We start from the raw sequence: 24747 nt of genomic DNA, 5'->3' as shown, positions 1-24747 counted from the left end.
ATGATGATGTAAATGACAATAACAATAACAAAGTAAACGGTGGCGGTGATGACCGTTATGATTATTATATTATTATTATTGTTTTTTTTTTTTCTTTTAATGAAAGATGAAAAAAGATTTAAAAGTGGAGGGAGGGGGGAATTCGCCGGAAGAACAAGTAAATCAATTATCACTTTATATATGAATCCACGTTTGCCACCATTCAATTCAACAAAACATTTAAAAAAGGTACCACCATAGTTCCCTTTCCTTAAATCCCCCTGAATCATTCAACAAGGCATAAACTCTGAAGAATTATTATAAAAAATTTAAATAAATCCCTTTATTCAAAGTGATATAGGGTTTTAAAGTTATTCCCGTATCACCGATCATCCCTCAAATATATGTGGCGTTTTGTCATTTATTATTTCGTCATTTCATGTCATATACTTATACCTTTCTTCAAGGTCATATCCTTTCGCAGTCAAAGGCACGACAAGATACAAATACCTAATCCTCATACTCGCCTTCATCCTCTTCCTCTTCCTCTTCTTCATCCTCAAATTCAACTTGCATATCGTCTTCGTCCTCGTCCTCTTCATCATTCTCGCCTGATTCGTAAATATCTTGTACATCTTCGTCTTCTTCACTTTCTTGCTCATCGTCATCCAATTGAGCAGTGAGATCAGAAGATTTTGGAGGAGTGTTCTTATTTTTCAGATCTTGACCATCCGCAATGTATACACAAGTCAATCTACTTCCTTTGGTGTCATACGACGCATCCGGATCTCTTGTATTTGCTTCTCCATGACCTTGTATTTCGTGAGCATTTTCAACCCAGAACAGATCGTAAAGATTGATCAAACCGTCAGACGATACCGTCGTAAGCAAAATGGTAGGTCGCTCTTCTTCATCCTCGGCAGGAACAACGAATTGCAAAGTAGATATGGATTTGATTCTTTATCGGGCAAAATGATCTCAGCATCATATCGATTACAGCTTGGTAGTAAATCTTTACTTACCGATTAGTATGGCCAATAAGAGTTCCGACTCTTGTTACTTCAGCACTTGAACCCTCCTTCTCTCTCTCCTCTTTTTCTTCGTCCTCTTCGTCATCGCTTTCTTCAGGTACATCTTGTTCACCGATCTCAAGGGTGTATACTTCGACTACACCCTTTTCAGTACCGACACACAAATATTCTTGTTCGCCAACCCCGACATCAGGCAGAGTAGCAAATGTCAAGGTGTTGAATCGTGATTTTGTTTCGAGTGTATGCAAAAGTTTCAAAGTCTACATGAAATTGATTGGGTCAGTATCAAGATTACGTCGAGTACTTGAAATGAACATAGGTGAACTTACCAAAGAGTAAATTTGGATCTTCCTTGGGAAAAGTACAGCAAAGTGTGTACCAGATTGAGAGAATTTAACCATTTCAGCCTCTACCAGAAAATCAGAACAAGCAGGTAAATAAGCATGTTGATTCAGCATATATGATATAACCTTCATGTAAGACGAGTAACTTACCGCTTCCCAATGGCAAACTAGCAGCTCCTCGTCCTCTCATCAAATCCCACATTTTTAGCGTATTATCTTTACCTACACTTAAAGCAACCCTTCCTGTAGGATGTACGTCTACATGATTAACTCTGCCTGAATGTCCTTTTAACGTTTTCAATAAAGCCCAATCTGAAGTTCGGAATAAGGATAAAGTGGAATCCTCTGAGGTAGTAATGAGATGAGATGATGTAGGGAAATGTAAAGACGTTATTGAACCTATTTTTGAGCAGAAAATTTAGCCGGGATACAAACTTTGCGAAAATTGAAATGAGAAGTCAGCTAACCAGTATGTTGACTCAAACTTCCAACTTCTTTTCTTCTTCTTAAATCCCAAACTTTAACAAATTCATCCTCTGAACCAGTTGCTAACCATTTTCCTCCTTTTGAAGCAGCAACAGCTTTAACACAAGCCAAATGAGCAGGGAAGATAAAAATAGGTTCTAATGTAGGAAAACCAGATTCAGGATCAGGATATGAACCTTCCAAGCCATATAATAATTTTTCATAAGTTCCAGCTATAATAACGAATGTTGATTTCGATGAAGGTGTCGATATTGAAGGTGCAATTTGTTCAATTGCTTTCGATTTTCCTTTATCCTTTGATGTTGGTTGAGGAGCATCCACTTCTTGCTTGACTTTTTTCGTTTTATCTCCAACTTTCAAAGGTTTCTCAGGTTTGCCTGACTTTTGTGCAGTAGGTTTAACGGAAGAACTTGAAGTCGATGGTACACCTTCAAATTTCACCTCTACGTTCGGTTTTTTACCGTAAGGAGCTGGTCTGGAGGTAATGCTACCTTTAGCGGATTTGGAATTCCCTTGTTTTCCCATTTTTTCTGCGATTACTGGATATATCTGGTTAGAATAGGATAATCGTTAATCAGCTTTATCAGACCTGATAACAGTCACAGCAGCAAGAAAACAATTGTTGATTTTTCAACTTTTTAGGTGGAGGGTTAAGCGTAATCCCACGTGCTTGGAAAACGAGGATTGACAACCCACGTGTACTTTTCTTCAATCATCTGTATAATCGTTATCACTTCGGCATCGGGATGTTACCCCGCATTGACCACGCGCCCAGGCTCGAGCTGTCATGACGAACCTTCAACGTAACAATAACCCTCTAAGAGGTGGATAGGTTGACTCGGATGATCATAATACTGAAAGATTGTTAAAGAATTCGTGCGACCCTGTAGTAAGAGAAGATACCGGCACTACCTTAGGAGTGGTCTCGGAGGAGTTGATCACCCAACTTTTACGATGTCGACTCTTACCCCTTCTCAGGCTGTATCTGATCTCCTTCGTCAACCGGATGATCTCCTCAAATTAGCTTCGTATCGTAAAAAGCTATTGAAAGAAAAATCTACTCTTGACGCGAAATTACAATCAGGAGTCAAGACTCAACTTGATGCTACTAGAGATGCTTTGTTGAAGTTACAGACTAGTCGAGCGGCAGTAGGGTTGATAAGGGAAGAAATGATGAGTATTGAAAAGCTCAAAGGGGAAGATGGGGAAGCCAAAGGAGAAGCTTTTGATAAGATTACGAGGGTGAGTTAAATTTAATATAGATATATGAGAGACTGTTATTCAAGACATGCATAGTTGTTTGTTGCTGACACTTGATTTTATACAGGTATCAACAGTTCATCGTAATTTATCACAAACAACTAAGATGGTTCAGAACTTACGTTCAATGTCTGACAAAGTAGATCACATTTCATCACTTTTAGATTCGGATAAAAATCAAATTGGTGGTCCAAGTGGATATTCACCAAATTTATTACCGATTCATTTTCAACTTCAACAACTTGAATCTTTTAGAAATGAAACTTTACATCAAGCTAAGAAGAATGCATCGAATGAAGAAAGACAAGTTTTATTACAATGGTTTGAAAAATTAGATAAAGTTGGACAAGACTTCGAAAGTTGGTTATGGGAAATTAGTAAAAATATAGTTGAATTAACTAGAAAGGGAAATGGAGGTACAGTTGTTAGATTATTGAAAATCGTTGAAGTTGAAGGTAAAGAGGATGAAAAGGTGAGTCCTGATTTACTTGCTTTGAAATCCTGCTGATTGATTCTTTGTACTTGCATAGGCTGTAGCGATGCGTCTTGTAAGGAAAGTAGCTACTCATGATGCGGCGTCCAAATTCAAATCTATGCAAGCTAATGCTCGAGTAATCAAGAATTATCGACATAAATTGTTAGATGTAATGACTAATTCCATCAAAGAAGCATTCGATAATCATTATATGGATAATCAATATGATATGTTAGGTTTTATAGAAGGTTTAGGATGGATCTATAAAGATATAATTAGAATCAAAGATGACCTCGAACCTCTTTTCCCAGAAGATTATGAAATAACACCTTATTTAGTAAAAGCTTATCATAAACATTTAGATTTAACTATAAGGAAAGTAGTAAATTCCGCACCTGAAGCAAAAGTCTTATTGGAGCTTCACGCTTGGATAAAAGAATATAGAGTATCAATGAAAGAACTACAAATTCCTTCAGGATGGTTACAACCTCCTTTACTTGATGGTAAATCACAAGATTTAATTGAAGATTACGTTAAATTAATAGTAACAAAACTTGATGAATGGACAATTAATTTAATGAAAGAAGAAACTGGTAAATTTACTTGGAGAACAAAAGAACCTGAACAATCAGATGATGGACAATTAGGTATGGAAGGTGTAGTTGATTTTTTTACATTAGTAAATCAACAATGTGATTTAGCATTAGATTCAAATCAAGGTGCAGTTTTAGTCAGAGTAGTTAATGAATGTTCAAAAGTAATGAAAAGAGTTCAAGGACAATGGATAAATTTGATTTACGAAGAAACAAAAGCACAAATTGAAAAAAAACCTGAAGAAGTACCTGGTGGATTAGTTGAATATGTTATAGCATTAGCAAATGATCAATTAAAATCAGCAGATTATTGTGAATCTTTATTAATTAGATTAGAACCTTTAGTTTCAAATAAATATAAAGAATTAATTTCAAAATGTTTAAATGATTCAATTGATGGATATTTAGATGTTGCAAAAAAATGTACATCAACTTTAATCGAATTTGTTTTTAATGATTTAAAAAATGTTTTTAAAAATTTATTAACACCAATTTGGTATTCTGAAGAAAATTCTGGTAATGGTAATCCATTATTAATTAATCAAATTATTGAAACTTTTAAAGATTATTTAAATGATTATCAATTACATTTAAATAATTCAATTTTTGAAATTTTAATTGAAGATTTATTAGATTCTTTTATAATTTCATATTTAAATTGTTTATCAAAATTACAACCTAAATCATTAAAAATTCCAAAATCAATTTTAAAAATTAATTTTGATTTAGAATTATCTTTTGATTTTTTTATAAAATATAAATCAAATTCAGAAGAATTAGAAAAAAATTTTGAAATTTTAAAAATTTTATTAAATTTAATTCAATCTGATTCTGAAATGATTTTTTTAAATTATTGGAATTTTGCTAAAAAATTTGGACCAAATTTAAATTTTATTGAAAATTTATTAAAAGCAAGAGATGATTTAGATAAAATTAAATTAAATGAAATTATTGAAATGTTACGTAGAAAAGTAAAAGAAGAAGAAATTACTGATCCTGAAGAACCTACAATTATGGTAAGTTTTTCTTTTCAATTTTCGTTTTATTTTCAGTATATATAGCTAAATATCCGTTACACTTCATAGGTCAAAGTACAAGGACCTTCATCTGGATTATTATCAAATCTTTCAAATTTAGCAGGTACTTATGCTAGTAATTTCTCAACAGGTACTTTCGCTTCAGGTGGATTCGCGATGGGAGGTGCAAGTCATTTCGCTGCGATACGGTGAACAAGTTATATATAATTTTCACTTTAGCTTAACGAAAAGCCGCTCCGGATCTCCTCTACAATATTGTTGTATTTGCATAAAACTAGATGTATAGTCGAATGCATATTTCGGTATAAGGTTATCATTGTCCAAAAGTCCTTAATCAACTTTGGCTTTATCATTTCCCGGTTGTGTAGCTCTATTGGGCAGTTTTTCAGCCAATTCGTCGATTTTTCTAAATTGATGATTAAATCTACTTGGCAACAAGAAGGGTCTAAGATCGAATCCTGTAATGAACAGGTCAGAACTCATCACTTTCATCGCATTGTCACAGATAACATAAGCTCACGATTATCATCCGGGGAGTACGATTCCTATTACCGCACAAACTTTAGCTACAGGCAGAAAACACGAAGGAAGTATGTTCAGACTTACCATATGTACAGATGGTGTGAGGGTTGTCCTACATCAACGCAATCATATTAGACCAACTAGACTAATTACACAAAGTAAAGCTTACATCTTGTGTCTATTAATCGCATAATTGAAGAAGAAATGTTTGACCTTCTGAGCAATCTACGACGACGATTTTAGCTTACATCGATCGCCAAGGATGGAGACGGAAAGCAGAAAACTCACTTCAGTAGGAGACAAGAAGGTTCCCCATTCTTGTACCAATTTCCCAAACATGCTGTAAGGACCACATTTTTCGACCTTTCGCAATCGACCATAGACCGAAAGTTCATCATATGTCATTCCCATTTCGACCTCATCTGATTGAGCGACATTATCGGCGCCTATCGGAATGAGCTCTGCCGTAGGGATTGCATCGAGGAAGCTATATACAGGACCAGATCGATGTCAATTGCTCTTCTGAATTATGTATCTTATGTTACATAGCACACAGTGATACTCACCTCTTCAAAATGGGTAGATCAAAGTTCACCTCAGCCCAAGCGATAAATTTCTTCAAATCCGTTTTACTGATACCTCCGATCGGATTCACATCTGCACTTGAACAGCTGTGCAGTGGGGCGTAATAATCAGCTTTCGGGCGCTTCCATGCGTTGATAGCCAGTAGAAGCTGTCTCACTCGTATTTGGTGTAGTATCCCCTCAAACTTTCATCTACATTCGCACTCCCAAGCACCAACAGTCCACCGGTTTTGCCTCGGGCCCAGGGCAAAAGTTGAGCGAACATATACGCTAAGACCATACGCAGCCGAGCCTACGTGCCAGTCGGACCGATCAGTCAGCTGAATTCGCCCAAAAATCAAGGTCACATCGGCTGTTACAGCACAACTCACTTGGATATTTTGTAAAGCCAAATTCTCAGCCGAAGATCCACCATGGACTCCAAATTGGGGCCTTTTTCCAGTTACCAAGCTGAAGATCCCTTTGACAGCTGAGACAGCTGTATCCATATTCAGGTCAACATGGTACCTAGGTGCCGGGACGTATATCAGCTGGATCGAATCGATCGATGAGGCATAAGCTTACCCTCCAACAGCCTCGGACAGGTCTTTTGCCCTCTTCCTAGTCTCGGGACTAGAATGCTCAGTACCCATATAACAAGTGTAGAAGATCCTTCCTGCGAATTCTTTAGGATCGGTAGGGAGATAAGATGAATCTTCAGGTTCTCCGGCGATCCTTCGAGCATCGGCAATGACTTGTTCGTCTGGTATGCGGAGCCCAAATCAGCTTGTCTACCTCGCTATACTGTCGTGAGATAGCTGACCTCCTTTACTGGCTGCGTCGGCCACCAATCGACACATCGAATGAATGATGACGGTCGTAGCGCAAGAGTCAATACCTCCAGATAGGGGGATGAAATATCCTGCTTGTCGAGATCGTCTCAAATAATCCCATAACCAGCATGCAGGGCCAAGACTAATCGTGGATTGGCCTATCAGCGGTTTTCCCTTTAAGACGAATCAACCCAATTCTTCAACTCACGCAATCTCTTCTTCAGGTGTATGATATTTGACTTCGGTTGTACCCTTGGTCTCATCATCTCCGACTCTGATACCCTGTCCACCATCTAGTCGAGTATCCACGTAGACCCGTTGATATGCTTCCGATTGAGCAGATTGCATTCTTCTACTACTTGTCGTTCGGTGTGCTCTGACTGCTCCGAGATCGACTGTAGCAGTGATGACCTCCACATCGGACAAGGAGAACTGAGATCCTCGAGCTAAAATTTGACCATTCATAGCTATCAAAGATGCTCCGTCATAGTACAGTCGATCACCATCACACCCTTGTTGATTCGCATACAGGTAGATACCGCCGAGCTGCATGGTATAAGCTTTGTGAGCTTACTACAGCTAATGATCTGCGCAGCTTACCTTCATGGTAGCTTCCTTGATCAGATCGATCCGTCGATTCAATTTTCGTAATTCGTGATGACTAGCAGAAGAGTTGGTGAAGATCTCAACACCATCCAAACCCATCAGAATGTGCGGTCTACGTGACTGTATCAGCTTTGCCCTTTCGCTGCAGGGTAAAAGATGGTGGGCAAGCTCACGAAGCAGGTGTGAATAGCTCTTCACAAAGCTCGACACCAATAACAGTGTCTTCGGTCGATACAACAGCATCTCCGAAAGGTACATAGTCCTGATCATTGAGTCAGCTTAGATGGCTCCATAAAATTCCCACAAATAAAAGCTCACTTGTCCAGTAACATTCCTGATTATCCTTGGGAGGGAGTGCTGTTCAGTTTGACGATGTTTATGCCAAGGTGTAAAATGTCTCAGTTCCCGCTATTGCACCTAATGAGTCAGCTGATCCCAATTGAGAAGAATGATAACAGCTCACATAGTTCCCGTCATTTGCCATCCACATCTTAGGTCTGATCATAACGATTTTACCACTATGAATGATGACTCTACAATTATAATTATTGTTTTTGTGCTCGATTGGCCTGAAGTGACAAGATCATTAGCTAAAAGCATGCTCACACGATCCAGGTGTTCTGAATACTCTTAGCTCATATGATTCAACTCACATTCCGATATCACATACTATATCTTGAGCTTCCTCACTCTGTAAGATCGTAGCTAATACTTCCCATGAGTGAAGAATCGTATCCCCTACGGACACATTTCACCTATTAGCTATTTCATATCGAATATCGATTCAGCTAGGAACTCTCACCCTCAAGAAAATGATCCAAACATCCGTATCCAGGAATCTCTAATTCAGGTCCAACTCGTAAAGTCGCTCCTCGGGATTTAGCGATAGCAATCGATTTGAGGATCCGCTTGCAGTTACCCTGTAAGTGAGCTCTCAGTCATCAGCTGTATCAGTGAAACATAAGAGATAATCCTAGGTAGCTAACCTCGAAATCGAGAGACCACTGGTCTAATTGACTAGATCGAAATAAAGGTTAGAAGATCCTATTGTCCACATAAATAACCATTAGACATACCATCTAATCGAGGTGTCAGCTTTACCTTTCAGTTAGTTGCCGTTGAAGGGAAACTCACGTTGCTACAGTCACCAAGTGCATCTTGCTACACTAGTATACTCTGAATTTCCTACTTTATTGTCTGAAGATAAAGCTAAATGCTAATAACTGCTTATCTTGATCTTCCCGAATACTTTTGACATCATAGCATCGAATTGATGAACCCCGTTCTACTCGTAAAGTGGAGGTTTCATATCGCGTCAAGATTTGATCCCGTCGCGTTAAGCGTTGTGTAACTTGATATCGATATGGATATTGCATTTCGAACATTGAATGATGATGAATGACAAAATTACAATCAGTCAGAAGTCATTGAATTTTTCTATCATATTAGCTTTGCCAATCGAGTCAGAAAGAATAAAACAGTATATCAAGATGGCAGAACAACAAGTTAATATAACGGATTTAGAACCTACTCAATTACAAGAAGTTAAAAAGCAATTAGATCAAGTAAGTCATTTAATAATTTATTCTCAGCCTTTCTATTTTTCTTATTTTAAAAAAAAAAAAAAACACAATTCTTATTAATTTGATTTGGTTTAGGAATTAGATCATTTAACAAATTCATATTCACAATTAAAACAAGCACAAAGTAAATTTAAAAATTGTATTGAAAATGTTAATTTAATTAAAAAAGAATCAAAAGATAAAGAAATTTTAATACCTTTAACAAGTTCTTTATATGTTCCAGGTAAATTAATTGATATTGAAAATTTTATTATTGATGTTGGAACTGGATATTATATTAAAAAAGTTAGTTAGTTAAAACAACTAAACGATAGCATAAATGAAATTGGTTTTTACTGAAAATTCCCCTTTTTTTTTTTTTTTGTAGACAAAATTAGAAACTATTTCTCATTATACATCAAAATCAAATTTTGTTCAATCAAATCTTGATACTTTACAAAAAACAATTGAAAGAAAACAAGATAATGTACAATCTGTTATACAAGTTTTACAAATTAAAATGCAAGATGCTCAACAACAACAACAACAACAACAACAAGTTGGTAAAGCATAATTTTTTAAATAAAATAAATGAAAAAGAAATGAAAATTATGATAATGTAGTTTGTAAATCAAAATTTCAAGAATCCTTGTAACATATCATGCATTATATACCAGTCAATTTACGTTTCTCCGTTAATCACATTATCGCTATTTGAAATCTTACAAAGGGTTTTACAGATATCTTTTACCGTATACATTAATGTCAAAATAGATAATTACTATATCTTCTTCGTCGAGTTGCTTTTTCTGAAGAAAGTTATTATTAAAATTGAATTCAAGAGATAGATATGCCAAATCAACAGCTCTAAGTAGAGGATCACTCCTTGGTTAATATAAATACAACGGGTCAAGCTCAACATATTCTGCATATGTAATTATATTACAAATTTTAAACCGATCATTTTCTGTCAATCTATGACATCTGTGATGTATCTTAAATACCAGGCATAGCAATTCCTAAAGTTCTTTTCATTCTCCAAATTATTTCTAAGAAATTGGGTTCATTTTCAGGCGTAATAAATCCATGTCTAATTAAGAAATCTACAAATACTAATCCACAATTAGGTTTCATATCACCAGAATAAAGGGCATCGATTAATTCAGGTATTGTTAAAAGCTAAATCATAAATCAAAATCTCATACATCAATAATCAACTTAAATATTGTAAATTCCCATTTACTCACAGCGAAAGACTCAACTTCGTCATCATGAGGTCTTGGCTTTATATATTCAGATGAATTTGAAAAAGGTAAAGGTAAATCGTAAATATATTCAACTTCTACTCGAGAGTACTTTATCAGTTCGAAATTATGCGGGACAATAGATATATAAAGTGAAAGCAAGAACGTACCAGGTTGAAGAAAACCTTCATCTGTGATGTAAAAATATGTGCATACTCCTGTATTCCTATATCAGACAAAAAAGAGGTAAAATAAGCGACGGAAAGAAGAAAAAAACAAAATTAGGTATGGACATGGTGACTCACTTTAATCGTTTCCGAACGAAATCTTCAGGTAAGTTTGCTTCTTCATCACATTCTTTCACCATTGTTTCTATTGGCGTCGAACCGGCTGTTATACCTCCCGCAACAGTCTACTATCTATCGTAAGCTGATTTGAGTATGATCAAATGGAACGATAAAAAGGCTTACATTATCTAATCTGCCTGGCCATCTATATGATTCGTAACTCGTGATCAGCTGTGTTTCGATAAGGCTACAAGGAGATCTTACTTACGTAGCTTTAGTTTTACTTCTTCTAGGTACCCATACTTTCATATCAAAACCTTCACCTTCGTAAGCTATTTCAAAAGTATCAGTACATAGTCCACACAGAAGCGATTTTGTTAGGATTTACCAGTCATATGAACTCCAAAAGTAGCCAAACCGAATAAAGCACAAGCAGCTCTTTCCAAATGAAAAGCTACATTTTTAAAAGTACCAGGACCAAGTATAATCGGATTCACTTTTGAATTTTGATTTAAACCTGATGATTTTGGTGATGCATATATAGTATATAATTCATTTCGCCAACCTAAAAACCGAATCAGCTTTTACCTTTATTTATGTAAATAATCTAAAAAAGGTTTAAAAATAAATACCTGCTAAAGGTCCTGGAAATTTTCCTTGATCTTTCCAACCTTTCACTACATTCGCAATAATTTCACTTAAACCTTCTTTTCCCTTTTTCAATATATTTTCATTGAAATATACACAAATTATTTCATGTAGAAAGATTCCTGATTCATCTGGTTTACCTATATTTTCTTGAAATTCCCAAATTCCCTCTCCATGAATGTCTTTATATTGATCTGAAGTATTCTTCATTTCTCTGAGTACATCTTGACGTAGTAATCCAAGAGGGAAGAGGTTGTTCTGATAATCTTCTAAAGTGAGATGAAAGGGTACATAAGGTGAAGGTGGAGGTGAAGGAGGAAGATCATACGATGGGAAGTTATCGGCAATCTCTACAACTGGTAAAAGAGAACGGATCATGATTGACAGGACAGAAATGACTTGACTAAAAAGCCACCTAGTGTGCTTGATATAATTGACAAAATGCAATGTGCAATTCGACTAGATTACCTCAAGACATGAGATAACTGGATTACTTGCGGGCCACCACAATAGTCGAGCATAGACCACGTGTACGCCGTCAGGTATGGACTAGCATCTCGCCCCAGTGCGTCTACTGATCGCTTTGGATGATATGTCAATACACATGGACCTCAAATATGTGAAAAGCAGCAGATCATTGAGCTCACCCCCTGATTGGGGCAGAGAGAGTAGCTAGGGAAGAAATCGTGTCGGCGTGAATGTTGAAAACGCTTATCATGTCCGCCTGAAAGAAGGCGTGAGAAGCGGATTCGGATGGTCTTTATGCTATAACATGGCCCAGTACCACGTCTTAGCATCTGTTCGTGCTTGGGATCTTCTACATGCAGATCCTTATCCGGCCCGAATCAAGATTATCATGATTCCTGTAAAAGCAGAGCATATATAAGAATCTCATATCTACTTGATCGTTCACCCGAGTGTATTCGCATTTGACCGAACAGGTGGATGCACGTGTTTAAACCCTGCAAGTTGACTTTTGACCCTGCCTATCATACTGCGACATATACATACATCCATCCATGAATATCACGTCCTTGATATCATTAATTACTTTCCACTCTTCTTTCATTTGATTACATAAACCTGTTTGATTCATTTAGACTTAAAAGCATCAATCACATACAGATGATCCATTGCCGATAGGTCCGCTCTTTCTCCATCATCATCATCAAAAATACTACAAGTTAATTACGCTTGTATCCGGGACAAGAACGAAGTCAAAAAGCGTTAAATCGTATCCATACATTGGAAAAATTCAAACACGTTCGTTCTTTGTGATCTTTCTTATCAGTTTCAAAAGGTACACGTACCATCTACAATCCCTAAAAACATATATCTTGGTCAATCAAAAGAATTTAAAAGTTCGACCTCCTTTATACAGTGGACCGAAGATTCAGCTAGACTGGGTTTATTGCTTGCATATCAAATTGCAAGGTAATCAGAAAGGATATCATTACTTGGCTATTGATTATTGACCATCCTTTGGCTAAACAAGGAGGAATATTGGATCCTCATCATTTTCAAATTTCGTTAACGATTTCGGACCCACCAAAAACGTAACTCAATTTGCCTTCAATTCTCCATTGTAATTTACTTAGAGAGTGCAATCAGAACAAGTAGAGTCAGATACTTCAGCCAATGGGTCACTAATTCAACATGTCAATCACCGATCCATCCTCTTCCTCAAGTGCGGGACCCTCATCTTTCCGAGAACCTATAATTGGACCTCCGAATCCACAAAATCCTCCATTACTTCCTTGGGCATTTTCAGATTGTCCACTTGATATTTTGGTAGATCTGCTTACTCATATGTTAGAGTTGCTTATAAAGCATAATGATCAAGTTGTCCTTACGCCTGACGCTTTGACGAGATTTCATTCAAGAGCTGCTCCGGGAATAAGCGTGAAGGATTATTTAGGGAGAATAGTCAAGTATACCAATTTAGAGGTGAGTTTTCTTTTCTATCAAGGTTATTCACTTCACAAGGTCGAGCAAGTAAGAGACGAATTGTGGGGGAGTACGCCTGACATTTGACAGGAAGACCAAATCTCTATAGTGCATAATTCATCTCTTCAAGTTATAACTAAGCTAATTATCGTTTGTGGATTTGCAGAAAATACCCCTATTATCGCTCTTGGCTTATATTGATACAACTTGTAACAATCTACCATCCTTCACTCTATCCTCCCTAACAGTCCATCGTTTTCTCATCGCCTCAGTGTGTGCTGGGTCAAAAGCTCAATGTGATGTATTCTGTACGAATGCCCATTACGCCAAAGTAGGAGGGATCAAGACACAAGAGTTGAACGCGCTGGAAAGGGAGTTGCTGAGAGTGACCAAGTGGGACTTATGTGTGAGTTTTATAGATACGAATGGCTCGAAAGCTTGCGATCGTGATCAGTCGGAGGTTGCAGGGGCGGACTGGCCTTTTGCCAGCAACAAAACGCTCTAATCTAGTGTATCAAGCTGACATAATTGCCCCCGCGGTTTAGTGTCACGCTGAACAACTTCAAAAATACTACTCCTCTCTGATACGCTCACATGGCGGATATGCCCAAGCCCCTCAACCTACTTCTCCACCCTTCTTACCGTTTCCCAGATCCCGTTCAAAACCTCGCGCGACCGCTTCTCCAACACCGGAAGGCAGTGTACCGCCCGGAGAACCTGAACCACCAGATGAAGACGACGCAATGGGCGAAGCTGAGGAAGAATACGGCGTCGAGGATGAAGATCTGGGAATTACGGATAGCGAGAGAAGGAATGGTAGAATGGCATTTGACTCGACGGATTCGCCTACTGAGACTTCTAGAGGTAGAAAACGTAATAGAGAAAGGAGGGCATCGAATGGAAATATGGATATTGATGTTGATCCATCATCTACCGGGTCTCAACCGGTCGACATTGTTGAAGAAGAAGGTTCACCATATTCCAATGCTTCATCTTCTGTACCATCTTCGTCAAAATCTTCTATTCACCGAGTAGGTAGTATAGGAAGTGGTAGTTTAAGAGGTAAAAGGCGATCAAGATTAGTCAGTATAAGCGAATCCAGAATTGCTGAACCCAAAATCGACACTACTCAAGCTACAGCTAGCCCATCGACGTCTTCGCATGATATAAAAGGTATAAATGGAAGTGCTTCAGGCGAATTATCAAGGAGGATTAGTCATTCTGAATCTCGGAGACATAATGAAATACCGCCGACCATTCCAAAGCCTGCTCCTATACCTACACCTGCACCAACTAGGAAATCTTTACAATACAGTCAATCACACTCTGCAATATCTCCTCCTTCTTCAACTCCAGGATCACATGATCCTAAATCGCATTCTCATCATTCAGGTAAATTACTAAAATCCTTAGTAGGAGGTATATTTAGAAGAAAATCAACACCTGGAGAATCAGTAGATTTGATTCAACAAATTTCACCCTCTTCTACCCCTGACAATGGACTATCAAATTTGGCTTCTAAGCAGAAATCGAGTAATTTAGGAATACCTTCGAATTCAATTCAAAATTCCACGACAATTTTAAATAGATCAAATCCACCTACATCAGGAATTACAAGTTCCAGACCAATTTCAACATCACCAAGAATCTCAACTTCACCTAGAATGTACTCTCCAAATTTAACAATAAGTCATACACCTAAATCACCTAAACCCGGTTTAGCGAAACCTGTCACTCCCAAAGTTAGAACACGTGATGAAACCTCCTTAGAACCAAAAGATCGAATTGCATTGAATGCGCCTTTATCTATGAGTTTGGGAATGGGTGGAATGGAAATGAGTATGGCGGCGAATGATGATGGAACGAGAAGCAGGGTGCCTTAGGCTCAAGTAAATATTTCTACTATTATCCCAAAGGCATGCGGAATAAAGCAAGTCATTAATAACTTTACGTTGAATGGGTTAGGATCAACGAAGTAATCAATCTTTCAATATCATTTTGATAGATTTCGTTTAGCATATTATTGTATATATATGTTGCGATGTATAGCAACTCCCATAAACTATGAAAATGAATAATCTATATAGCAGATTTATATGAGTTTACTCCTTTTACTATATCTTTTTCCTTTATCAGTTTTTGCTTCTTTTCGTATTTCCTTATCATCATTATTTCTAAATTTTCAATGGATTTAATGATTTCCTTCAACTTTTTTCAATTTTTTCTTTTTGATTAAAATTAGAATTTAAAGAAATTAATCCATATTCTTTTAAAATTTCATTTGAAGATAAAGAAGGTGATTTAAAAACAGGATCAAAACCTGATGTACCTGATTTAGGAAATGCAATTACTTCTTTTATTGATTTTGATTCTGTTAAAATACTTATTAATCTATCAAATCCTATAATTTAAAAGAAATTATTATTAATTTATCATCAAACTTTGATCAAAAAATGAGATTTTCATCTATTTCAATTTCAAAACATACCTAAAGCTATTCCTCCATGAGGTGGAGCTCCAAAACGTAAAGCTTTAAGTAAATGATCAAATCTACCTATTTCTTGATCATCCAACTAATTCAACCAACAACAAAATAAAATAAAATTAATAGTTGAATTAAGTATATGATTTCAATTGAATCAAATCAAATTCAAACTTACTTGTAATACCTCTTTCATTACCCATTCTTGTAATTCAGCATCATGTATTCTAACACTACCTCCTCCAATCTCTTGACCATTTAAAACTAAATCATAATGTTGACCTCTAACTCCATCAATTTTACCTTTTTTCAAATCTTCTAAATCTTCAAACATCGGTGCAGTAAAAGGATGATGAGTTGATGAATATCTTCCTTTTGAAAGTTGAGCTTTATCTTCATCTGCTAAAGTAAATAATGGGAATTGAGTTATCCATAAGAAATGTGGATTTGAAGGTAAGTTGATAAGTCCTATTATGTCACATGAATATACGTCAGTGGATCCAATGTTCCAATTTGATATTTGTATGATACATACCCTTAGATATAAGAACCTCTGATATTTGAGCCCTTAATCTACCAAGATGCGTCCATCCGCCCTGTCATCTTTGTGTCAGCCTTCAACAAGCGAAGATGGTGATTGACTCACTTCAGCGATCTTTTTTCGCCTAGATACCCAAATTACGTCTCCAGGTTTAACACCAGCAGGTAGAGCCTTATCCTGTTCCAATCCAATAGGAGCGGTCAATACTGACTCATTTTGCCATGTATATATATTCTTATCCGTGATTTTGACGTAATCGATCTAAAGAAGCATGAAATAAATACTAATTCTCGATGTATCATTTCGAAAGAAACTCACAGATTGACTACTTCGTGCCAAGGAGGGAATATCTAAGCCTTCCGCTTGGTGTGCAGGAACGATCATGAATTCTACTGTGGAAGGCGATTGATCTAGTAGGATCTTATCAAGGGAAGTATCTGACAAAGTAGGGTAATATCCTATCGGTAAGGTCTGAACAGCTACTCATTCAGTATTTACAAGCACAAATTCACCTGACCAGATCGAGGATGGATATGTACTCACATACATTTCAAATCTGGTATCAGGTTTATCCGATCCATACTATTTGCCTAGTCGGTCAGTGGTCGATAGGAGGGTCAATAAACTTCAAGGCTACTCACGACATCCATAGCTACATCATAAGGCATAACTCTAAACCAACCTTCTAAATCAATTCCTTTAATATCTTTCCAAATCTTCTTAACTAGTCCTTCAATAATTTGACGTATTTGAGATCCGCCAATATTCCATGTGGATCTCATACCATCTTTACCAGCTTGTGGAGCTGATCCATCAACAAAAGCCATTTCAAGATCGATTTGAGTAAATTCAGGTTGTCTATCTTTTCTTCCATCTTCATCTCTAAAACATTTAGCAATTTGATAATATTTAGGTATTGCTCCTGAAGCTATAAGTAATTGTTTAGGTTGTTGAGGTGATTGAGGTAATGCATAAAATGTTGGTGAGCCGTCTGCGGAAGCGGATCGAGTAGGTACAAGGAATTCTCGAGCACCTTCAGGAGATGAATTTAGTAGTATTGGAGTTTCGACTTCGAGAAAGCCTGTTAAAATAAGGTTTCTTTGTTAACAATCGAAAGTATTGCTTAATAGAACAAGGTCGGAACAATAACATACCATTATCATGCAGGTAATTCCTGACTATATGAGCGACTTTACTTCTAGTCTTTAAATTCTCGGCAAGTTCAGCTCGTCGTAAATCCAGATACCGATGTTGATTTCTCAAATCCTCATTTGCCTGTAAATGTATGAGTCGATCAACTCATCCATCTACTTGCAAATTGACTTTCAAAGCTCACAATTTCCGGTCTATTAGGGTAAAATGGTAATTGAGCATCGGCAGGATTGAGCAAAGTCACATTAGACAAATCAATCTCTATCTCATCCACTGGCTTTGTTTCAATCTTGGCTTTTGCTTTTCTGCTTTTCACAACACCCTCAACCAATACGACACTCTCTAATGGCCATCCCATTACATCGTGAGAAGTTTCTTTCAAACGCGATACAAGTTGAACTGAAGTTGAAGATGAGCGAAGAGTGAAAAAGTGAAGGTTTTCTGATGCTCGTCTACACATTAGGGTATCAGCCTTTATAAGAACTTTTCAAGGGAATCGTACATGAGGAGAATTAGCATCGTACTACTTACCGCTGAGAGAAAAGCCATCCAGCCACTACGACTTTTTGACCTTCCAAAGCCGATGACAAGTCTCTAATCTCGTGCGTTATTTTTGCTCGTGGACCTGTATTGGATGAACAATTCATAAGCTATCACTCTATTCGTCTTCACATTGAACATAGGACATCTGCCAGTTTGGAATAACTAACCATGATGGGCTCTGGGTCCATTCTTAGGTACAAAAGGTTTTATCTCCCTTGGCGCAATTGTCGAATTTGTTCGAGTGATCAATTTAGAGCTGGTGACAGGAGCAAGTCGACTAGAGATGGAGCATCTTGAACATACTCTTATACTTCTGAAAGCTCTCGAACGGAGCATTGACATTCTTCGTACGATTCGCTTCAATACAGAAAATCTGCCTTGTGATCACTTGTCTAGGTAGATAAACAAATGAGTAGAGTGGACTTTCTAACTTTTTTTCGGTTAACCAGTTTTGAGACTTCCGAAGGAGATTTGAGATAACGAGATCTTCGAATGATTCCGATCTAATATTTCGACCTCATTATTATATTTTAAGTCATACTCATTCGACCATACATCTAGGAAAATCGTTCCCAAAAAACAAAAAACAAAAGAATCTAGACGGACAACTGCTCCAAGTGAAAAATAGCAGAATTACATCAAAATACTCCTATAATTCTGACAAATAGAAAAAATGGCACTTCGTCAACAATTACTCTCAAATTCCCTTCCTTTAATATCATCTCATTCTTTCGCTCGTCCAGCACTCATTCAATCATTACGCCAGATTAAGCCGGAGGTCCAGAATCCAGACGCAGTTATAGATACGCTATTCGGAACAGGTTCGGTCGCTTCTTCTCGAGCTCTAGTTGAGAAATGGGAAGAAGAGGGATTAAAATCTATGAATAGTTCTAAAGAAACAGAAGATGATTTAGAAGAAGTATTAAAAAGACGAATTGAATATAGTTCAAAGGCTGGAGAACATCTTGTAGAGGTTAGTGGAGTCTACACTAAACTTGCCAATATCAACTTGGAATTGTACTAAATCTTCTAAATCATACTTTTAGGCTTATGCAAATTTAACTACTCCTTCTTCAACACCTTCAATTCCATTACCTTCTTTACCTATTCTTCGAACATTATTATCAACTATAAAGATCCCTCCTTCATACGTACCTCCCGTACTTCAATCATCTTCAAGTTCAAGTTCAAATCGAAAATCCAATTCAGCTTCTTCCATATTAGATCAAATTGTTTCTACAACAAATCATAGAATACCTTTATTATCAATTAATCCTTTAGGTCCATTGGGATATGCATGGCGAATAGCAGATGAGGCTTTGTTTTTGTGTGAACAGAAAGTTAAAGCCAAAGCACTAATCAAAAAAGGATATTGGAATGAACCTACTGGACCAGGTGTAAGTTTCATTTTTACCTCAAGCTCGATGCTTGAGCCAAAGTTGAACATCGTCTTGATTCTAGCCCGAGTGGTATACAAAGCGAATTGGTCTATCCATTGTATATCTTGCAACAGGCAAGTAATGGATCATTCTTGTAACGCAAATGTCCTTTTTGACTGATATTTAAATGACGTGAACAGAATCGAATCTTCTTCAACCCTATCCTGCAAACTCCCTCTCAACGACAAATCCCCATCTCGAAAAAACCTTATTGGCTTTGAGAACGAATCTGCAGAGGTATAAATCGACCATATCGAATTTGGAAAGATCAGAAGAGAATATGGGTGAAGTAGCTGGTTTCATAGATTATGTGGCTAAGTCATGGGGAGGTTTAATCACAAGCAGGTATTTCTAATGCACCCTCAACTATGTATTCTATTGTACTATACGTTGATATACATAACGACTGTCGTGTGCATCCTACCTCATCTCATATAGTTCATGTTTTCATGTGTGTGCATGCTTCTGAATGTTCTAACCATGTGAATGATTCATACTATACCGCTTCAGCTACAAAAGAACCCGAAACCCTTAAGAATAGGGTCAAATATGTATAATGAATGGGAAAACAGATAAATATGAAAATTCCCTCATCCTTACTCAATACTCTATTCTTGAGCCTCTTCTACCGGCTCATCTTCTTTGACTTCTCCTTCTTCAGTAACTTCTGCTGCGGTCACTACTGCATCTTCTGGAGTTGCCTTCTCGACTGTGGACACTTGAGCTTGAGGTTCTGGTTCACCCATCTGCACATCTCCATCAACCTCCGTCGCGTTCTCAGCGATAGGTTCAGGTGCTTTAGCCGCTGGAGGTGATGGCAAAGGCGGTGTAGGCGGCCTTGAGCTCTCTTTCTCCTGCTCTTCTGTCGTTTTGTCTTGGTCTGCCTCCTCTTCGGCCTGGGCTTGTGTTGTGGGTGCAGGCGATTTCTCAACTGGAGCGTCTTCGGCGGGTTTATCTTCGGTGGGTAATACGTTCTCGGTATCATCCACCTTCTTCTCGGCTGATTCGCTCTTCTCTTCGGGAGCTGTTGATCGTGGTAAAGGTGAGCCGATGGAAGGGGTATTAAGGACCTCTATGATGGTTCGTCTAGCTGCCGGTGCAGGGGGCGAAGTCGAAGTCTCCGCCTTTGGCTTCTTGTTGTTTCCAGCAGGCGAAGTTGGTGACGGAGGTTCCAACCGCTTGGCGCCAAGCCCAGATGAAATAGCTGGCGAGGTATGAGAAGCTGGAGAACCATTTCGCACGCTGCTATCCTTGCTTGTCGGAGGTCGATCTCCGTGTAATGTCATCAAAGCATCGGCAGCACCTTCGTCGTAGTCTGAAGCAAAATGTAAGCTTTGAAACAGCGAAGAAACAAGATTACTCACCCTCGTCAACCGTCCTCGACGGGATAGTCTTCTGAGGTGTCTGGTGAGGTGTGCTCCTAACCGATGCAGAAGGGCTACTCGTGACAGTAGCAGGCCGAGGAGATACACCTCTGCTATCTGCGCCATCCAGGCTAGCTCGGAACCCACTACTTCTGGATTTGTCCTTCTTAGCACTATCTCCACTTGACTTTTTGCTTGGGGGTTTTTCGTCCTTCGCTCGTTTGGCAATTCCTGCTTTTTCTTCCGCACTCCTGCGTTTAGATCCAGCTTTACTGCCAGTGGAGGGCGCAGGACTTGGTACTCTGACGTTTTCTTCCACTCGCAAATCTCGAGTGACGGAACCGTGTCTTGCAGCTTCTCTCTCGTCGAATCGTCTATCGTCCCGGCGTCTAGCTTCTTCCGCTTCCCGTTTGGGATCGTATCTAGGGTCGGCACCGAATGATCCTCGGTGGTGATCGTAAGGATAGGCAGATGGGAAAGGGTGATCCCCACCTCGTGGAGCATAGTCGTTCCCTCTAAAGTCTGCTGGAATCCGAGGGGAAGGTTGTCTTCTGGGATCGGCATGAGGGTCTTGCATTCTTGACGAAGGACCTCTAACATCAATCGGTCCACCTGGTGGAGGAGCTCTCCTGCTTCGCTCCCATTCGTCACGTTCTCTATCGCCGCGATAGCCGGAGGGAGGATATCCTGCGTGATTTGATGCTGCAGGTGGTGGACCATTTCCAAATGGATCTCGTCGACGTGGCGAAGGAGGACCATCCATATGTTGTCGACTGGTGGGGTCGAATCGTCCACCACCACCACCGCCGCCGCCGTTGAATGGCGGTTCACCGCCTCGTTCGGAACGTTCTATTTCGATTGGGGCCAAAGGAGCATGTCTTGACATTGACCCTCGGCTCTCGTCCACAAGAGCTAGAGGAGGAGGAACTGGTCCACCTCTGAACGGTCCAGGAGATTGAGGTCGACCAAATTCGCTGCCAGGTGGAGGAGGTGGTAAATCACGTCCGGCCGCGGAACCATCAGCTGGAGGAAGTTGTCCTGGCGGACCATGAGGTGATTGACCAGGAGAAGTCCCCGCGGGATGTTGACCGGTGGGTGTAGCTGAGTATTGAGATGGGTGGACATCTACTGGTCCAGGAGCAGGTGGAAGTGGAGCATTGCCGTGTGTCTGGAGTATGCTGAGTCGCTGTTTGATGGTAGGGTTGGTTGGATCAAGCTCGGCGGCTCGAGAATATGCGTCGATAGCATCGGTAATTTGGTTATTGCACGATTCGTAAAGACTGCCCAAATTGTACCATACCTCACTTATGTAAGGATTGAGTCGAATAGCTCGAGAGTACGCGTCGAGAGCGTCTCGATATTGGTTGATTTGATAGTACAGTACACCAATTGAGCACCAGAAGGTAGGATTTCGACCATCTCGGTAGACAGCTTGTTGATAAGCCTCGTACGCTTTGTTGTATCGTTGACCAGCCATGAAAGCCCGACCGAGGAGGTACCAACTTTGGGCATCGGTCCCGTCTAGACATAATGTTAACTACGCTCGCGGTTCAATAGTAATCAACTCACCCGTCTCGAGACTCTTAGTGAGGAAAGCAACCGCCTTGTCTTGGTCCGCGAATGGTGCGCCAGGTTGGTGATGGAGCCAGCCAAGCTGTTGTAGCACCTTAGCGTGGTCTGGTTGATGGCTTAATACCCGCATGTAAGCGTCGCGAGCAGCTTCGTAATCCCGGTCTTGCTCGTAGACATGGCCTAGCTGGAACCAGATGTCCCATGTAGTGAGGGGTCGCGGCGGGTTGTTCAGAATGTATTTAAAGCACTAAGTTCATGGTCAGACGGCAACATAACAAGGTAATGAACGGATAACGTACGTCTAAAGAAGCTGGGAATTTACGTTGATGCTTGTATATGATACCTAGTCTGAAATAGATCTCATTGGCTTTTTCGAAGTCTACGTTTTGATTTAGCAAATAACACGGTGTATGACATGGTTGCGAGCGACTCACTAGGATCCATCTTTAGTACGCTAGAGAATGCTTCTTCGGCATGTTCGAACGAGCCGTATCGGTCATACAAGATACCTATGCCATACCATAATTTCGGTTCCTGCGCGAAGTTAGCAGGAATTCGATTAACTGTCGGCTCACCTTAGGGTTAGGCAGATGATACAAAGCTTGTTGGTAAGCTGTGTATGCTTTCGGTAAGTCGTCCTTCATCAACAGGCAATGTCCTGTGCAAGGATATTTAGCTACTGCCAGCGACACCGCGCGGGAAAAAGCTTACCCATGGATCCCCAAACTTCCCCGTTCTCTTGGTTGATATTCAGGATCCTCTGGAAATACTCGATAGCTTTGTCAAAGTTATCACGGCTTCGGGCGATGGAGGCGACGGCATTTAAGCCTAGTACAGAGGATGGGTTATGACGAAGGGCGTTCTCGAAAGCAGTAAGAGCTCGATCTGGGTTATTCATGCCTTCTGCCACCGCGCCTACAGGAGAAAGTTTAGTGCATTCCCTTCGAGAGACCACCCTGACTTACCGATCAACATCCAAGTATTCTCATTTGCGTTAGCCAATTGAGCTAACAAGTTATCCATCTTCTCCTTTGCTGCCCTTGCTGCTGGACTTATTGAACCGCCAGGACCAGAGGGGTGACCATGTCCATTACTCACAGCTACCACAGGAGGTGGACCAACGGCGTCCGGTGGTGGACCAGCCATAGTCATAGGAGGAGGATGTGGTGGTCCACCGACTACCACAGGCGCAGGAGGTCCATTTGACACGTGTCTTGACGAATGATGGTGATGGTGACCGCTTTGAGGATAAGGCGAGTGAGAGTGGGAGGAAGATGGTGGATAGCCTGCTGGTGGGCCGTGAGAGGGATAAGGGTGAGACGAATGGGAATGGTGGTGATGATGAGATGAGTGTGACATTCTGGCGTCAGGCATCAATGGTTTTACTAAAGGTCGATTGATAAGTGGCCGCATCGTAGTTAAAGATCAGCGAAAGAATTATTTGGCATTATATGAATATGACAGAATGCGGTGGCAAGAGATTCCCTCTTATATGAGCTAATGAGTGTAGAGATCCGAGTCGATCTGATCAAATTAGTGGTCTTCCGAATTCCTGATGACATGTATCCTTTCACACCTGTCATTCTAGGTAAAGCTTCGCGAAGGTAATCTGACTAAGATGAACGAGTCGAACAGATATGCTCCGACTGTTTGGCAATCTGCGGGTCCCATTCAAGAGGAGAGGAAGCACACTGGATGACGGAATGATATTGGAAGGCTTTGATCCACAAAGGTGGGAAAATAAAGGAGATCATTCACTCACGTATAGGCGACTACGATGGACTCTCCAGTGACTATCGTCTCTCAACGCTATCGTTTCGTTTGTTGTCGATGAATACAGAAAGGCGATAGAAGACAATATGGAATAAGGGGATGTTTTTGTTTTATGAGTGGGGATGATAGTTGATTCTACTACCCCTTTTTCTTCTATTCCTTTGATCTCGAATGATGCGCTTTGACAACAAATTGATGTGAATGATGGTGATGTTTTGATGCTGTTGATGGTAATGATTCAATTTGTCCCCTTTCCCTTATGTTTTGATGGTTTAGCTCAATTCTGATGTTCAAAGGGAGGTACCAAGGAAGGCTAATTGCAGTCCGAGCTTCTGAGTAGCTTGTGATTCTCGACTCGAACGGGCGTAGTCAGTCCTTATGAGGACTGTGGTTTAGCGTATAATTATTAGAAGGTCAAAGCGTGTTTAATCGTGAGAGGGATTTTGCGATCAATCCGGAACATT

At 39.4% G+C, this 24747-nt stretch overlaps 9 protein-coding genes across 9 annotated transcripts; 4 read left to right on the top strand and 5 right to left on the bottom strand.

Annotated features, from left to right (window-relative positions):
• Window positions 1-489: 489 nt before the first annotated feature.
• Window positions 490-2365, bottom strand: I206_100993 (uncharacterized protein; the record flags this gene model as incomplete). Its single annotated transcript, XM_019152113.1, has 5 exons — window positions 490-937; window positions 1002-1270; window positions 1340-1419; window positions 1505-1753; window positions 1822-2365. 5 exons carry the CDS (start codon window positions 2363-2365, stop codon window positions 490-492), a joined length of 1590 nt encoding a protein of 529 aa, XP_019014251.1.
• A 429-nt stretch (window positions 2366-2794) lies between these two features.
• On the top strand, window positions 2795-5397 carry I206_100992 (uncharacterized protein; the record flags this gene model as incomplete). Its single annotated transcript, XM_019152114.1, has 4 exons — window positions 2795-3082; window positions 3168-3572; window positions 3631-5184; window positions 5254-5397. 4 exons carry the CDS (start codon window positions 2795-2797, stop codon window positions 5395-5397), a joined length of 2391 nt encoding a protein of 796 aa, XP_019014252.1.
• Window positions 5398-5535: 138 nt separating this feature from the next.
• On the bottom strand, window positions 5536-8886 carry I206_100991 (NAD+ synthetase; the record flags this gene model as incomplete). Its single annotated transcript, XM_019152115.1, has 19 exons — window positions 5536-5663; window positions 5726-5750; window positions 5812-5839; window positions 5897-5952; window positions 6016-6214; window positions 6294-6398; window positions 6470-6603; window positions 6683-6818; window positions 6876-7053; window positions 7114-7265; window positions 7332-7669; window positions 7724-7841; window positions 7903-7991; window positions 8048-8137; window positions 8193-8298; window positions 8383-8467; window positions 8532-8649; window positions 8716-8746; window positions 8864-8886. The coding sequence occupies 19 exons, from the start codon at window positions 8884-8886 to the stop codon at window positions 5536-5538; spliced, it is 2139 nt and encodes a 712-aa protein (XP_019014253.1).
• A 333-nt stretch (window positions 8887-9219) lies between these two features.
• I206_100990 (prefoldin, alpha subunit) lies at window positions 9220-9865 on the top strand (the record flags this gene model as incomplete). Its single annotated transcript, XM_070202311.1, has 3 exons — window positions 9220-9294; window positions 9388-9597; window positions 9680-9865. The coding sequence occupies 3 exons, from the start codon at window positions 9220-9222 to the stop codon at window positions 9863-9865; spliced, it is 471 nt and encodes a 156-aa protein (XP_070058412.1).
• A 422-nt stretch (window positions 9866-10287) lies between these two features.
• I206_100989 (uncharacterized protein) lies at window positions 10288-11848 on the bottom strand (the record flags this gene model as incomplete). The annotated part of the gene is made up of 8 exons (XM_070202310.1): window positions 10288-10470; window positions 10539-10633; window positions 10706-10761; window positions 10841-10947; window positions 11006-11027; window positions 11091-11154; window positions 11211-11387; window positions 11455-11848. 8 exons carry the CDS (start codon window positions 11846-11848, stop codon window positions 10288-10290), a joined length of 1098 nt encoding a protein of 365 aa, XP_070058411.1.
• A 1278-nt stretch (window positions 11849-13126) lies between these two features.
• I206_100988 (uncharacterized protein) lies at window positions 13127-15300 on the top strand (the record flags this gene model as incomplete). The annotated part of the gene is made up of 3 exons (XM_019152118.1): window positions 13127-13417; window positions 13584-13823; window positions 13963-15300. 3 exons carry the CDS (start codon window positions 13127-13129, stop codon window positions 15298-15300), a joined length of 1869 nt encoding a protein of 622 aa, XP_019014256.1.
• Window positions 15301-15621: 321 nt separating this feature from the next.
• On the bottom strand, window positions 15622-18477 carry I206_100987 (aspartate-tRNA ligase; the record flags this gene model as incomplete). Its single annotated transcript, XM_019152119.1, has 12 exons — window positions 15622-15818; window positions 15906-15990; window positions 16078-16367; window positions 16435-16495; window positions 16546-16701; window positions 16759-16911; window positions 16984-17022; window positions 17082-17521; window positions 17595-17715; window positions 17777-18044; window positions 18124-18217; window positions 18303-18477. 12 exons carry the CDS (start codon window positions 18475-18477, stop codon window positions 15622-15624), a joined length of 2079 nt encoding a protein of 692 aa, XP_019014257.1.
• A 331-nt stretch (window positions 18478-18808) lies between these two features.
• Window positions 18809-19929, top strand: I206_100986 (uncharacterized protein; the record flags this gene model as incomplete). Its single annotated transcript, XM_070202309.1, has 4 exons — window positions 18809-19108; window positions 19182-19532; window positions 19597-19648; window positions 19715-19929. 4 exons carry the CDS (start codon window positions 18809-18811, stop codon window positions 19927-19929), a joined length of 918 nt encoding a protein of 305 aa, XP_070058410.1.
• A 253-nt stretch (window positions 19930-20182) lies between these two features.
• I206_100985 (uncharacterized protein) lies at window positions 20183-23884 on the bottom strand (the record flags this gene model as incomplete). The annotated part of the gene is made up of 8 exons (XM_070202308.1): window positions 20183-20889; window positions 20939-22459; window positions 22508-22757; window positions 22810-22889; window positions 22945-22954; window positions 23086-23168; window positions 23222-23425; window positions 23476-23884. 8 exons carry the CDS (start codon window positions 23882-23884, stop codon window positions 20183-20185), a joined length of 3264 nt encoding a protein of 1087 aa, XP_070058409.1.
• Between the last annotated feature and the right edge of the window lie 863 nt (window positions 23885-24747).

Source organism: Kwoniella pini, chromosome 1 (genome assembly GCF_000512605.2).
Source record: "Kwoniella pini CBS 10737 chromosome 1, complete sequence".
In the NCBI taxonomy this organism is placed as follows: Eukaryota; Fungi; Basidiomycota; class Tremellomycetes; order Tremellales; family Cryptococcaceae; genus Kwoniella; species Kwoniella pini.
The sequence above is the reverse complement of the archived record's forward strand: the minus strand, read 5'-3'. Positions and strand labels throughout refer to the sequence as shown.